Genomic DNA, 14985 nt, shown 5'->3' on the forward strand with positions numbered 1-14985 from the left:
AACCCTCAAATTCAGAATAGCGTAGCAAGTTCATGCACTAGTGGCTACTCTTTCAACGTCTTCCCAAACTCCCAGAAGATGATGAAGAACACATCTTCCAGTCTCATCCACTGAGCTCTGAATTACTGGCCTTTGTACAGGCTGAGATAAGACATTCACAAAAATCATGTGCAACACGGATGACACTTTTCCTGGTACTAATGTTAGAGTTTTTACTATACTTTATTATTCATAGAGTCCTTCCTTTTATCAGTTCTTTTTAATTATGATATTCCTAAAACATGGATCTGTGCATACTACCTTTCCCTTGCTTAACACTTCCCCTTCCTGAAACTTTGACTCCAAAGCCTTGTGCGGTCCACAAACTGTGTGAGCAGCACCCCGAGATGTTCTCCCTTTGTTCCGTTGCTCAAGCTTTATCTCGGGGAGGCCTTCCTCCCATGCCCTCTCTCTCTGTGTGTTCAACCATGAAGCCTTGAGCTCGCCCTCCCTCATGAATTTCTAAATGCGAGGATGTGCGGATAATTAGACCACATATCCCACATCAAGGAGAGTCCGAAATGAGGAGTGCAGATGAAAGGAAAAGAAAGAGATATGTAAAAAGTATGGGATTGGGAGGACTTCAATCTGATGGACTGAAGTACCAAGCATATTCGAAGTTTGGTTTTCATACTCTTCTAACGAGGGAATGGTTATAGAATAAACATCAAAGAATTTGCTTTAAAAGCATTCTGGAAAAAGTACATTCTGAATCTCTTATCTATGCAGGTGTTACTTGACTAGCCACACTTTCTAAGCACTTGAACAATAACAGCACCATATTCTACGATAAGCACAAGGACATGCAGGGTTCAAAAGAATCTCAAAGAGGCCTTAAAGAACTGAGTTATCTCACACTGTTTCCAGCTGCAATGTCATAAAGACCTGAGTTACATTGCAATGCTTTTAGCTACAAGGTAAATTGAGGCACAGGGGACTAATTAGTCACCCACCAATGAACACCTTGACCAGCAGACCTCCTACAAAGATCCAGGTTTCCAAACTCCACATATTATTGTCCAGGCCTCTTTTGCACCTTTTTCCGTTTTTAGAAAATTGCTTCCAAATTTTCTATTGTCACCAGGTGTTCATGTCTGTGTTGTGTTCATCTGAGCTCCGTGAGTCCAGGAAGGCAGCGGTCTTACTACTCCATCAGTGAATCTCCAGGGCGCACCTCCATCACTGGACCAATTCACCAGTGCTCAGTCCACAATGCTTGGCTCTCAGGATGTGGAAGGAAGGAGGGAAATGGGCCTGTGTTGAGGCTCAGGAAAGAGAAGTGACTTGGTGCACTGGATCCAGACTGTGCAAAGAGCAGGCACTGGATGGGAACTCAAATCTGGACTTTTCTGAGAGTCAGCCGCAACCCTGGGGAGGGCAGAGTCAGGCCACAGAGACAGGCTCTTCCCCTTCCTGTGAGTTTGCCAATGAGGAAGCTGTGTGACACACAACACAGGCTCAGGACTGGTCACACCCTGAGTGTGTCTCTGCTGCCAGGCTCTGTGGCCCTTATACTTCATCTGCAGCCTGGGAGCCATGCAGGGCGGCGGCACATCCCTGAGCCTCACTGCCCTGCTCTGTGTCGGTAAGCCTTGGAAAGAGGGTGAGGTGGGTTCCCGCTCATCACACACAGGTTCAGGGTCACTGGGGGACCCCAGGATCCAGGAGGCTCATGAGGAAGGTGAGTCTTCCAAGGGAAGAATTTGTTCTCAATCCAATCTGAGCCCAGGGACTTGGAATACCTGTGGTGTTTCCCTGGGGTGGAAGGACAAGCTTCTGATGGGACCCTCTCTCCCCCAGGGACCCTACAGAGTGTGTGGGTCCAGGTGCAGACAGGTGAGTTCTCCTCAGACCCCCAGCTCCATCCTCTGCTCAGCACAGGAAGCCCCTGTGGGCAGCTCAGGGGAGGTACCAAGGGTCTGGGCTGCTGGTGACCAGTGTGGGAGGGGCTTTGGGGTGAGGGCTGAGGATACTGAGGGGTGGAGAACCCCATGAAACTCCAGGTGTGATTCTTTTCCAGGAATCCTCCCCAAACCCTCCATCCGGGCTGACCCGAGACGCTTCTTCACCACGGGCAGTTCTGTGACCATCTGGTGTCAGGGGCCTCAGCCGGCCCATGGCTTCCGTCTGTACACAGAAAGATTTCAGTATGGTGATTCTGCGAATCTACAGAATCCCAGACAATGGAGTGCTTCCTTCAAGATCACTGACATGGACAGACGCCATGCAGGGAAATTCCAGTGTGACTACTACATCTCAGGTGATGTGTCCCGGCTTAGTGACCCTCTGCTCCTTGTCCTGACAGGTAAGTCTCCTGGCGTCCTCCCTTCCCTGTGCCCTCCTCCCACAGGCAGGAAGGAATGAGTCTTCAGTGGACAGAGGCCTCACCTCTCCCAGACTGACTGCACCTGGGGTTAATGCAGGGGGTCTGTGTCTCCCCTTTTAACTCAGCTCCCTCCTTATATCTCAGGAGAATACCATCCACCTCAGCTCTCCATCCAGCCGAGTCCTCTGGTGGCTTCTGGAAAGAAGGTGTCCCTCACCTGCCGCTCAACAGACAGCTTTCACACTTTCCATCTGCTGAAGGAAGGGACAGACCACAAGGGCAGGAGCAAGGGAACTCAGTTCTCAAACTCCTTGACCCAGGCTGTCTTCCTTGTGGACCCAGTGAGCCCCTCCTCAGGAGGCACCTACAGATGCTATGGTTCTTTCAGTAATTACCCCAATGTGTGGTCACAGCCCAGTAACCCCGTGGATCTGATGGTCTCAGGTGAGAGAGCCCCTGTCCAGCCCCATCCCTTCCCTGAGGCCCCAAATGACTGGGCTGAGCCAGTTTCCCAAGGACCCTAGTGGTAAGTGATTAATGACAGTGACCACTTAGGGGACAAAACCTAAGGGGGGGATGTGAGGTGGTCAGGGTGGTCTCTGCAGTCCCCGTGGACACAGTGGGATGTGTGTCTCCTTCACTGCCTCATCTCCTCGTCCCCAGAGGTACACAGGAAGCCATCCCTCACCGCCTCTCCACACTCACCGGTGATGGTTGGAGCCAACCTGACCCTGCAGTGTCGTTCAAAGGATGGATTTGACAAGTTTGCTCTGACCAAGGATTGGCCGTCCTCTGGCCTCCAGCTCCTGCCTGTGCAGCCCAGTCCCAACTTCACCCTGGCTCCTGTGGTCAGTGAACTCGGGGGCCAGTATAGGTGCTACGGTGGATACAGACTCTCCTATGAGTGGTCAGCGCCCAGTGAGCCTGTGGACATCCTAGTGGCAGGTGTGGAACCCCTGGACAGCTCTACACTCAGATGGTCCCCAGGGAGACAGACACAGTGCCCTGGGGAAGTGCTGAGATGCCCCTGTGATCCCGGGAGTGCGGGGGAAAGGCACAGTTAGAGACAAGGCGGGAGGAGAGACCCGGCATTATTTCAGTGTGGAAACAGAGTTCACAGATGGGGCATCCCTGGAAGGCAGGGAGGGGTGTGTGTCAACTCTAGGGGTCTGGGGACTGGCTCCTCTACACAATGGCCTCCTTCTCTCCCAGGAGCGTCTGATGACAAGCCCTCCCTCTCAGCCCACCCAGGCCCCTCAGTGGCCCCAGGACTGAACGTGACCCTGCAGTGTCGATCCAGTCACCGGTTTGACACAGTCTATTGGTTCAAGGAGGACATCAATCACCTTCCTCAGCCCGTTCATTCTGAGAGCCCGGTGGGGTCCTCTCAGGCCAACTTCACCATGAGCCCTGTGACCTCAGTCCATGAGGGCACCTACAGGTGCTACACGGCACACAGCAAGTACCTGTTGTCCCAGCCCAGTGACCCTCTGGAGCTAGTAGTGTCAGGTGAGTGACTCCTTAGCCCCTCCCCTCTATGGGCTCTGGACCACCTCAGGGCTCTGCCCTTAGGGCTCAAGCTAGCATGAATGAAAGGCAATTCTCAAGGAGAGTCATTCAGAGAGAATCTACCCTTTGGAGGGATTGAAGAAAGGGTACTTCTCACCCTTGCCTTCTCTGTCCCAACCCTGAGACCCAGATATGTTACTGTGGGAGGCAGGATACTTGAAGGGTATCCAAGCTCACTAAGAGGAAAGGCCAGAGGCCTCCTAATTCTCATTACGTCTGTTTCTCCTATTGGTATAGCTTCTCATCCAGAGATCCCATCCAATCTGTTTAGTACCAGAGGGCGCATCCCCATGAGGCACCACCACGCACCCTCTCAGCTGATGGAATGTTCCATCCTGCATCCAGCATGGCTTGTGTCCAGGGGACTGGGAGAGAGGCAGACATGAGCTTGTTCACTGCAGGCACCCGGGGGGTTCTGGGGTCAGGACCAGAAGCGCGGAGGGGCAGTTCAAACAGATGGAGGTATGGGGTCCAGCCTGGAGCAGAAGCTGAACACTGACACCCCTCGCCTTGTCCTGCCCCCCAGGAGGCCTGCAGGATCAATACCCATCAGAGGCACTGAAAGGTAGGTGAGGGTCTCTGAGGGGGGACCGTGAGAGGAGCTGAGTCCGGCACGGGCTCAATCACCTATCTCGATGGTGACACTGAAGGTTCCTTCTCTCTGGATTCATGTGACCACTGAAAAATGGGAAGCCGCCCAGCAAACTCATTGGGGCGGGGGGGGGGGGGGAGCATAGTGTTGATGCTGGCTTCCGTGTCCTTCCATCGCCTTCCAATAAGAGCTGTGGTTTAGGGGAAGAAGAGCACAGGCCGAGCCAAACTCTCCTTGGGTCCCATCCCAGATGAGCAGCCTCTGGGTTTCTGGCAAGTCACATTCCCTGCCCCCAAGTCTGTCGCCTAACCTGAAGGTCAAGCCTCCACTCTGTCCCTCTGGCCTGCTTTGAGATGTAGGGGCATCACCATGCAGAAAGCTGGGCCTGGAGCCACCCTGCCCCCGTAATTGGTCCAGGGCAGAGCTGCCTTCCACCGCCACCCTCCTCCCAACTACACAGATCCAATATCCAGAAAGGCCCCACGTAGGGGTTACAGGACTTTACAGAGTGTGGGATTGAGCCAGGCTGGGCTAAGTGATGGGAGGTGGCTGAGGTTTGGTGGACAGCAGAGACCAAAGAAAACCCCACCTCACTGCCATCGAGTCAGTGCTGACTGTTTGTGACCCCACAGACCAGGGTAGAACTGTCCCTGTGGGTTTCTGAGAATGTAACTCTTTACGGGAATAGAAAGTCCCATCTCTCTCCCAAAGCCTGGCTGGTTTCGAACTGCTGACCTTCCGGGTAGCAGCCCAACACTTAACCACCATGCCACCAGGACTCCGAGGTAGAGAGACAGCAGTCATAAAAGGTCCAATAGGATTCTGAGATTCCCAATCCCAGCCCTGACACGTCCTGGCTGGGTGTCCTGGGGTTCATGATTTACCTTTCAGAGCCCCGGTATCCCTGTCTGCAGAACAGGAGGGGTCGGGAGAGAGGCGCTGACACTGCATGGCTGTTGTGAATGTGGCAGCGCATGCTGACCAGCGGGGTGGGCTGGAGTGGGGTGGGGTGGGGTGGGGGAGGGGTGTTCAATACACCCGCACCACTGACTGAGTCATGACACCGCTCTTGCTCCAGAATACGTCCAAGTTCTTATCTGGGTCTCCGCGGCTTCTATCGTTCTCCTCCTCCTCTTCCTCCTCCTCTTCGTCTTCATCCGACACCGGCGCCAGCGGAAACGCAGTAAGTGCCATCCGCGGCCACTCCCGGTGGGGGGCTCCCCGCGGGCAGAACGAGGGGGGTCCGAGGGGAGAGGAGGTCCTCTTGAAAAGACTTCTCCAGCGTTTCGCTGTCGGAAAGTCTAAACATGGAACGTGGGAATGCACTGGGCGGCCTAAGAGAGGCTTTCTGATCCAAAGGCTGCCATGGAACAGAACTTGAAAGTATTCAATAAAGCAATCGGACATACTGGACCTCTCCGTGCTGGGGGCTCCCCGAGACTATGTCCAGGAGTTGCTCTGAAAACCTTGAATGGAAACTATACCCTCTAAACAAGGGCAGTTTAGCCCCAAGAGTACAGGTAGCGTCTGAGTGTCTGGTGACTCCATGTGGTTTGCTTTTTCACATGGTGATCTGAGGGCAGGTTGACGGAGCACATGGCTTCCCATGCAGCAGTTCAATGCAACAGCATCTTCCCGCTTCATCCATCCTGCTCTGACTGTCTTTATTACTCTTTCATTATCTCTGATTACTATTCCTTGTTCTTTGGTTATCTGATGAGAAGAGACCTTAAATGGCACTGAATATTTCAGATAGAAACACAAATTTTTGTCTTGTAGTGTTTAGAACTGTTTCCTCTTGAATTCTGCATTGAGAAGGGGGAGGGGGTCAACTTTCTGGCTCGTAGATCCTCTGGAGATTTGGAAGCAGTCCTCAGGGCAGACTGAAAGCTGGATTCTACTCCCTACAGGTGCTGCTGTGTCCAAGGCCAGAGACCTGCCAACGAGGTAAGATCTCCCCAAAATCCTTGGGCCTCCCATCCATCCCCACCCACAGCTGCCTGGTGATGGCACCCAACGCTCCTTTCTCCTTCCTCAGCTCCGGTGTAGCCACTGAGACCCAAGAAGAGAACACGTGTAAGGGAGAGGACCACCTGGGGGTGGGAGATGGAAGGCCCTCAGAAGGGGAAGGGAGGTTGATTGGAGATGGGCCGGGTCCTGCAGGTAAGACAGCTTAACTCTGAAACAGCGTGGCCCTGGCCCCATCACTCACCCGGCCTCTCTGGGCTTCAGCGTCCCCAGCGAGGACAAAGAGGCCGAGTGAGATCTCAGGGAATCTGGCCAAGAAGTAACATCCCTTTGCTCTGGCCCCCTCAGATGCCGCTGTGAAAGACCACCAGCCTGGGGAAGTGGAGCTGGACATTCAGGTGAGTCCCCTCTGGCTGTGACCAGGCACCCACAACTTTGCCCATACACTCATCCAGGTGGACACCTGTCCACCCCCCTGCAGCTGCCAGCCCTGAGCGGAGCGGTTGGCTCCCCTTCCTTGTGGACGCCTCCTGCGCAGGTGGCTGCGCTGCCCTGGCCTCCTCTCCTGAGATTCCCTTGGGTGCCGTCTGGTGGGATCGTCCAGTACTAAGCCCACCTCCACTCCTAGCAACCCTCTAACACAGCAGAGCTTCCCCGTCGGGTTTCCAAGGCTGTCATCTTCCAGGGCACAGGCCATGAGGCTTCCTGCCATCCAGCAGCTGGTGGGGAGGTTTCCACTAGCAACTGAGTACTTTCATCCAGGTCAGCGTGTGTTCTGCAAATAAGAGGGGCTTCAAAGAGTGTGCTAGGTCCCCATTCTTGCTTTCCTTTAGCACTTCATCCACAGGCCACAGTAATTCAATCCTGTCCGGAAGAGTTGTACAAGTACCACCACGTTCTAGAGCATTTACTTCTTCGACCCCATTCTCTTCCCATCCCGTATTTTCATGAGTTTTTTGAAGCGCCCCTCACAAGCTCAACATTTAGAGGTCAGCGGGGTTACCAAGGAGCCCTGTGGCCCAGCTCAGCTACTTTGTGGTTGCTGTTAAGTGTCATGCAGTTGGTTCCGACCCATATTGACCCCATGCATAGAATGCAAGTCTGCCGGGTCCTGCGTCCTCCTCCCCAAAGTCTCTATGCCTGTGCCCCGTGCTGCAGCCTGTCAGTCCAGCTCCTGGAGGGCCTTCCTTGTTGTGGCTGCCCTGCCGCTTTACCAAGCATGTCCCTCTCCAGGGACTGGTCTCAGCTTCTCAGCTCAGCCTCTGCTTTCCGTGTTTTCCTGCCCCCAGGCCCGTAGGGGTGGGAAACCCATGTGTAACTGGGTCAATCTCAGACTGAACGTGGTACATGGGGATATCACTGTTCCTCTCCACGTGACGGCTCCACATCCAATCCCTGCTTCCAGTCCTGAACACCCCAGAGCACCACACTCACATGTCCACTCCACCCACCTGCCCCACCCCCAGCACCTGCCAGCCTTCTTTGTGGTCCCATGACATGCATTTCGACTTCACATGCCTCCAGCACCCACAATCCCCGAAAACGGACTGAAGGTCAAGCAGGGTGAGGTGATCAACAGACCAGCCTCCCCTCTCCCCAGCAGTCCTGAAAAGGAAGAACCCCCCCCCACCCTCAGGCAGTGACATCCCCAGGCAGGGAGTGACCATCTCTCATGCCCTGCCCAGGGAATTGCAGGACACAAATGCCAGACAGGTAAGAGCCATTCTCTCCACATTCCCAGGAACCTCACCAGGAATCAGGTGGCACTATGTTTAAGCCAGTGGTGGCTGCTAACCAAGAGGTGGGCAACAAACGCAGACAGCCCTGGAAAAAGATGTCACTCAGCACCCAGATTACAGGCTTGGAAACCCACAGGGGCAGGTCCACTGTGTCCCCAAGGTGGAATTCAATGCGCGGCTACAAGTATACCCCCACCTAACTCAGCCTGCCTCTATCCTTCTCCCACAGCAGGCAGCTGACCTGCAAGACACCCAGGTGACGTACGCAGAGTTGAACCACTCGACTCTCAGACAGACCATACAAGCTTCCTCCCAGGAAGAGGCTGCCCAGGACCCCAGTGTGTATGCGGAGCTGGCTAATCACTAGCAAAGACCCAGCCCGGTATCCATGGAAGCCTGTCCCCAGACACCCATCCAGAGCCCGGGCCAGCCTGAGACCTAGAAGGTAACATCTATGAGCTGTTTCTGACGCCTCCAAATTAGCCATCTGACAGGCCCTGCCAATTGTCACCCGGCCAATGGCAGTGTTCCACCATCCAATCTAGCTGAGGACGGACACACAACTCCCATTAGGCTTATCTCCTATTTGCACGTTCTTTAACAAGGTCAGTGTGGAAAGACCCAGAAGTGTCCGGTGAAGTCATGCTAGGTTCAGAAGCCACTTATGCAGTCTTCCAAAACACTGACACTGCTGTTTCAAAATGTTCACTTCCTCTGCTGCACCACGGTTTCACAACGCAGAGAAAAGGGGAAGCCAGCCTCCTGACCATGAGTACCTTCAGAAACCCCCAGAAGCAAGGGGAGGGGAAAGTACAAGGTTGCTGGGAAATGCAAAAACCCAGCAGAGCTTTACCTCAGCCCACTGACATCAAGTCTTCCAAGTGGCTTTCAAACGAGCCTTTGCTAACACTCAAGCCTCGCGATCAGCCCATTGTACCTGTGGCAACTGGACAATGTAGAAAGGAACCCCAGAGAACTGCTCATTTACGCTTCAAAGAATCACGGACAAGAACCTTAGAAACATGAGATCATACTTCAGACATGCCACCAGACCAGCTCCTGTAAGATGAATCTTGCTTGGCAGATGTCCGTGAACACCTGCATGAGCCGAGGTAACTGGGGAATGGCACAGGACTGGGCTCTGCTGTACACAGGGTGACTCGGGGTTCAACCGCACTATTCAAAACCACCACCTAGCCATTTCCCTTTGCCAGCAATCAAAACTAGCGACCGTGGCCTTTTCAGTTCCAGTTTGTTCAATGTCTAGTGGGATCAGCTCACTTCGGTTTACTTGGAATTGCTGCCCCAGTGGGACAGGCAAGGAATGACCTCCACTCCTCTTTCTACCTGGAAACTACCTTGCTCCAACACTGCCACTACCACCTCCAGTGAGGTGCTGACTTATCAAATAAAACACCAATTGCACTTTCTTGATTATTTTTATTATTGGATTGGGAAACTAGGCCCAGGAGGGACTGGGTGGGCTTAATCCTCCTCCTCATCCTCACCAGCTCCAGCCCCGCCCTGGCCCTTCTTGGCATTCTTCCTCTTCACGCGGCCCGGGCGTCCTCCTCCATAAGGTGAGCGGAGGGAGAAGTCGATGTGTTTCTGGGAGTCCAGGCGGACGATGAAGGATGGGATGTTCACCACCTGCTTGCGGACCCTGGAGGGAAGGTGGGGGTAGCAGATGAGGATTGAGGGGAGTAAGTTGGCCTTACCCCAGGGCAAGACACCATCCCTCCTCTCCCCTCAGTGGTTCCAGTGGCACTAGTCAGCCTCACGTCACTACAGCCAGGTCTGGGACCCCATGGAAATTTGGCATCACCTCACGCGCACGAATTGTGCAGAGTGACAGTTCTCACTAACGTGTCACCAAGTGGTCCCCCCAAAGCACACAGGTAGTAAGGTGGCCCAGCAAAGTACCAGGGCCATGCTGTGCAAAACAGGTTTTGTCTCCTCAAAGGCAAACAACCTCCATCATGAGCTCCCAAGACCAAGTCTAACATGCCCTGGGCATGTCAATGTCACACCTAAGGCAACTGACAATCTTCACCCAGGAAATGACCATCAGGGTCTGGAATGGCCACAAGAGGGCACAGTAGCCAGGCAATAATATGCCTGAGCCAGAGTTCATGGTCTGGGGAGTCTCCTGGGACCAGGGACACTAAGACCTGTTACACTGTTACCTGTCTGGCTGCCTGTCCAGCCTGGCCGAAGCCTTCACAAGGTGTACGGCTCAAGCCGCAGTGACCCTTGCGCTGGGCTATGGGGGCTGAGACGGCCCCCAGCTCCTGGAGCTCTTTTTGCATGGGGGCGACAACCCTCCAAGTGAGCTCACAGATGCCACCTGCAAGAGCTGCATAGGAGACGGGGCAGGAAGGCTGAGTGAAGGCAGCCAGCAGAGGGAAGGGGCTGGGACTAGGGTGAGCCAGGCAAGTCCTTCCAGAAGAGGCACCTGATGTGGCGCTGTCGGATCAGCACTCGGGCATGGTGGATGGACTTGGCCAGACCCAGCTTGAAGACCTGCGTCTGCAGGCGCCTCTCCAGAAAGTCTTCGATCTTCAGGCCCAGGATGTAATCCAGCTTCATCTTGCCCTCATCCAGCACCCCAATGCGGACCAGCCGCCGCAGCAGTGCATTGCCTGGAGGGAGTGAGAGGAAGCTACTGACTCGGTCCCACCCAACCTGCAGCCGATTATGTTTGCAGCTGTGAAACCACCACCAAGGACTTTGAGGACGTAGGCACCCGACTCAAGCCGTGGTCATTTTCAATTGCCTCAGATACATGTAAAAGCTGGATACTGAATGAAGACAGACAGAGGAGGAATGGATACATTTGAATTCTGGTGCAGACAAAGAATATTCAAAGTACCACTGACTGCCAAAAGGATAAACAAATCTGTTTAGAGAAAGATTGTGACCATAGTGTTCCTTAAAGGCATGGATGGGAGACTCGTCCCTGGAGACCTCCGTGACCTTGGTAAAGTAGAGGGGGAGCAAAAGGAGGTCCTCAAGAAGATGGACTGAAAAAAAAAAAAAAAAAGATGGACTGAAACCAGGGCTGCAAAAGAGCTCAAAGCACGGGAACAACTGTGAGGACAGGGCCAGCGCCACAATGGACGTCCAAGACCCCACAACACAGATCTGCCCCAGGGAAGGCCAGTGCCACACTGTCCTTCCTGAGAACATGCTGGCTCACAGAACCCAACCCACAGGGCTGAGAACAGGTCAAGCAGCCAGGTAAACATCATCAATCCCCAGCAGGTAAGGCAGGCTGAGTGGATTCCACCTTCTAATTCCATGGCTTCCTGGACTACCAAGTCTTAATGACTGAGGAACTGCCGCCCCATCCCAACACCTCTCCCTTCCCGGAAGACCTATCAAACACCTGGCCCTTGCCCTGCACTCAGATTTCCCTGCCTTGTTGTAGGACTATCATCTAACGTGGCATTTCCCAAAGTGGGCATACTGTCCCTTTGGGGGATGTTCAGGATGATCCAGGGGGGCTACAAAAGCAAACACCTACCCTTAATCCTTACATTTTTATTGTGGTGCTGGGTAACATTTAAAGTACTATGGACTGCTAAAAGGACCACTGATTTCTCGGGCAGAAAGTACAGAGCGTCCCTTAAAGGCGAGGTACATTTTGGACATATTCTAAAGAGCACCTAATCCCTGTAGGACATCACGCTTGGAAAAGAGACCATGGAAAATGGGCCCTCGTCAAGCTGGATTAACACACGACTGCAACAATGGGCTCAAGCTAAGAAACAATTGTGTTAGGATAACATCTGAGGTGGCCACCTACCCCCAGACTTCACACCTAATGAAATCAAAATGTTTAAGTCTTTACACAAGATTACAATGGATACTCACAAATGTGGATGGCCAAAACACATTTTAGAAGTCAGACATTCGTAATTCAAACTCCTGTCATTAAAAATCCTAACAGCCTTATATCCCAAGTAGTAGCTCATCATGATAGCTTCCTGTATCTGACGTCCTCCCCCCTCCTTAGCAGAGCTCCCAGGCTCTGGAGCTGGGCTCCATAAACTAGTATAGCTCCTCAACACATGGAATGATCAGGTCACCCTTTACAGGGAAGTTGTGCATACATCAAAGCGGTAACATCCTGATTTCGACAGGAGAAAGCAATTTTGCACCTTTCCAAAACACCTCTTAAAAAAAAAAAACTTACTCGAAAACCGAAATGCACTACCACAGACCTTTGTAACTCAGAATTGCCCCGGGTTTCCAAGACTGCAAATCTTGATGGGAGTAAGAAGCCTCATCTGTCTCTCATCTGTTGAGTGGTGGGTGATTTTGAATTGCTGACTTTGCAACCAAACAACCCATCACACCTACACTTTCTAAAAAACCTTAAACTGAGTGTGATGATGGTATGTTTCATGTGGTTTACCTACTAAACTGTATGTGAATTTCATGCCAAAAAATTTAAAGAGAAAAAACCTGAAGGCCACAAAAGAGGGAGTTTAAGGCCCTAATGATATGCTCTGCTCTCGCCCAATGCCTTCACTGAAATGCTCTTCCCCAGCCCCACAGGACAGAATAGGGTTTGAGGCATACAATAGCTTGTCTTCCGTGGTTAATGAGCAAACATGCCCACCCCCACCTGTTGCCCATCTGAGTCTCATAAATGTCAGTGGACGCAACCAAATTCAGTTTTTCAACATCAGAGAATCCAGGAATTAATCTTGTCTACCAAGCCCACTGTCAGAACGCAGGGTTATCAAGGAAACTGTCAACAGCTTACACAAGGTGCAGGCACATCTGGTATGTTTGTTTCCCTCGGTTAACTCCAGTGTGTCTAAACTAAGGCTACACCCTTCCTACTCCACGGTCCTCAGTAAACGCCAAAGCAAATGACAGACCCCACTGGGCTAAACACCACACAGTTCCATCGCAACAATGGGGGCGCGAGGGGAAGCCCGCGAGACAGAGGCACAATCCCGGGAGCCCTCCCTGCAGGGGACCAATGACCCACCTTCGAATAGACGCCGCTGGTCCTTCTCGTCCAGCGTCAGCAACTCCCGGGCGGCTTTGCGGATCTTGGCCAGAGTGAACTTGACCCTCCAGACCTCACGCTTATTGCGGAGCCCGTACTCGCCTACAGAGGGGAGGGGAGGGCGGTGGTGAGGACAGAGGCTGATGGGTTGATGGGTTCACAGGCTCGGACGCACCCACGTGCTCGCCACCGCCTAATCCCAACAGCCGAAACCAGGCCCGCCGGCACTCACCAATCAGCTTCAGCTCCTGGTCGAGCCGAGACTTCTCGAAGGGTCTCCGCGGGGTGACATAGGTCTTCCGACAAACCCAGCTCCGAGCGACCGGCATGCTGGCTCCGCTGGCTCGTGTGCGCCTGCGCGGGAGCCGGGACCGTGAGCCACCCCGGCGGCGCCTGCGCAGTCCCACCACGCGCACACGCTTTTACAGCCGAGCGCCGCGTGGCGCCCCGAGTAAAACTCAGCCCCCACGACTGGGCCGCCCTCCTCTCTAGCCCCCGTCTGCGCGCTCCCATGTTCTCTCTTTAGTGGGTAAAGTTCGAAAACAAACCCCGCCGAAGTAGGCCCGACCGACCACTCACCTGACCACCGGCCCCCGTGGCAAAAAGAGAGGCGCACGAGTCGCTCAGCCGCGCTCTTATAGGAACGACGCCGCGGCGTGACGTCAGTGCGCTCCGCACACGCCTGCGCCAATCAGAAGAGGCGTTGGCGGGCGGAAAGGCAGTAGAGATGCGAGGGTGGACTAGAGCGGCTTGGCTGAGTGGGCCGGAAATGCTGCTCTTCCTAACGCAGGGTGGGAAGGTGGAGGACCGGAGGAGTGGGACAACGCATTCAGGCACTCTTCCTCGCGGTCCTTGTGAAGCGGTTCTTAGTAAGGTGCCAATCTTCGGTCCTCTATGATATTATATATTAATTAACATATATAATATTATATTACCATTATATGGAATTAATATTACATATTAATATATTAATGTGAAAATTATCGAGTGCGTCACAAGTGAAACGATACATACATGTATTTTTTTTTCTAATGTCATGCGCACTAGCCTCAGTGCAAGACATCAGGGTCAGGACCCTGCCTCTGAGTCGCTGTATAAATGTTCGCATAATAAGCTCCACATTGAATTCCTGTCTCCTCTGAAATAGCCCCCCAGGAGGTTGGGGCTTCAGGAACTCAGAGCTTCGTCCAGGTCAGATGTCCCATTGAGCCTGAACAATGGAATCCTCCCACCTAGAATGTCAGCCTGAAGCTTCCCCAAAAGTTGGTCCTCTTGCACCCCGGCTGCCTATCTGCGTAGGGAGGGGTGCAGAAACCAGGGATTAATCGAAATTTCACTTAAGTGATTTGCCTGAGAAATCACAGCTCACGTTTCCATCTTAGTCTCATCCCAGCCTTGCTTTCCTTTTGAGATGATGATGATGGTAATAAACATATAGGTAGCAAAACAGCTGCTTTCCCATTTCCACAATCTCCACATATGCCATTCAGTGGCATGACAGACATAGTGGAAGATTGTGGAAGATAAAGGTTGCGGGAAGTTTGGTAGAAAGGCTGCCATGCCTGGTATCATTTGTCACCTTTTGTCTTTTTTGCTACCTGTAAAACTTGCTTTAAAAAAAATTGATCTTCTTCAACATGCACCTCATTCATTCATTCATTTATGCAGCAAAACTTAATCATCCCCACAAGGAACCGGTCGTCTAAGTCGTGGGCTATTGTTGACA

General features: G+C 52.9%; 2 protein-coding genes across 2 annotated transcripts; one reads left to right on the forward strand and one right to left on the reverse strand.

Moving 5' to 3' along the window:
* The first annotated feature begins 1575 nt into the window (after positions 1-1575).
* Positions 1576-6789, forward strand: LOC142432609 (leukocyte immunoglobulin-like receptor subfamily B member 3). Its single transcript, XM_075537836.1, has 10 exons — positions 1576-1624; positions 1840-1875; positions 2060-2344; positions 2510-2809; positions 3029-3310; positions 3581-3874; positions 4461-4499; positions 5605-5709; positions 6437-6473; positions 6759-6789. The coding sequence occupies exons 1-10, from the start codon at positions 1576-1578 to the stop codon at positions 6787-6789; spliced, it is 1458 nt and encodes a 485-aa protein (XP_075393951.1).
* Positions 6790-9653: 2864 nt separating this feature from the next.
* Positions 9654-13913, reverse strand: RPS9 (ribosomal protein S9). Its single transcript, XM_075536951.1, has 5 exons — positions 13839-13913; positions 13492-13613; positions 13239-13361; positions 10689-10875; positions 9654-9896 (listed from the first exon to the last, which is right to left on the reverse strand). Exons 2-5 carry the CDS (start codon positions 13586-13588, stop codon positions 9719-9721), a joined length of 585 nt encoding a protein of 194 aa, XP_075393066.1. The 5' UTR covers positions 13589-13613; positions 13839-13913; the 3' UTR covers positions 9654-9718.
* Positions 13914-14985: the final 1072 nt, after the last annotated feature.

Source organism: Tenrec ecaudatus, chromosome 18 (assembly GCF_050624435.1).
Source record: "Tenrec ecaudatus isolate mTenEca1 chromosome 18, mTenEca1.hap1, whole genome shotgun sequence".
Classification (NCBI taxonomy): Eukaryota; Metazoa; Chordata; class Mammalia; order Afrosoricida; family Tenrecidae; genus Tenrec; species Tenrec ecaudatus.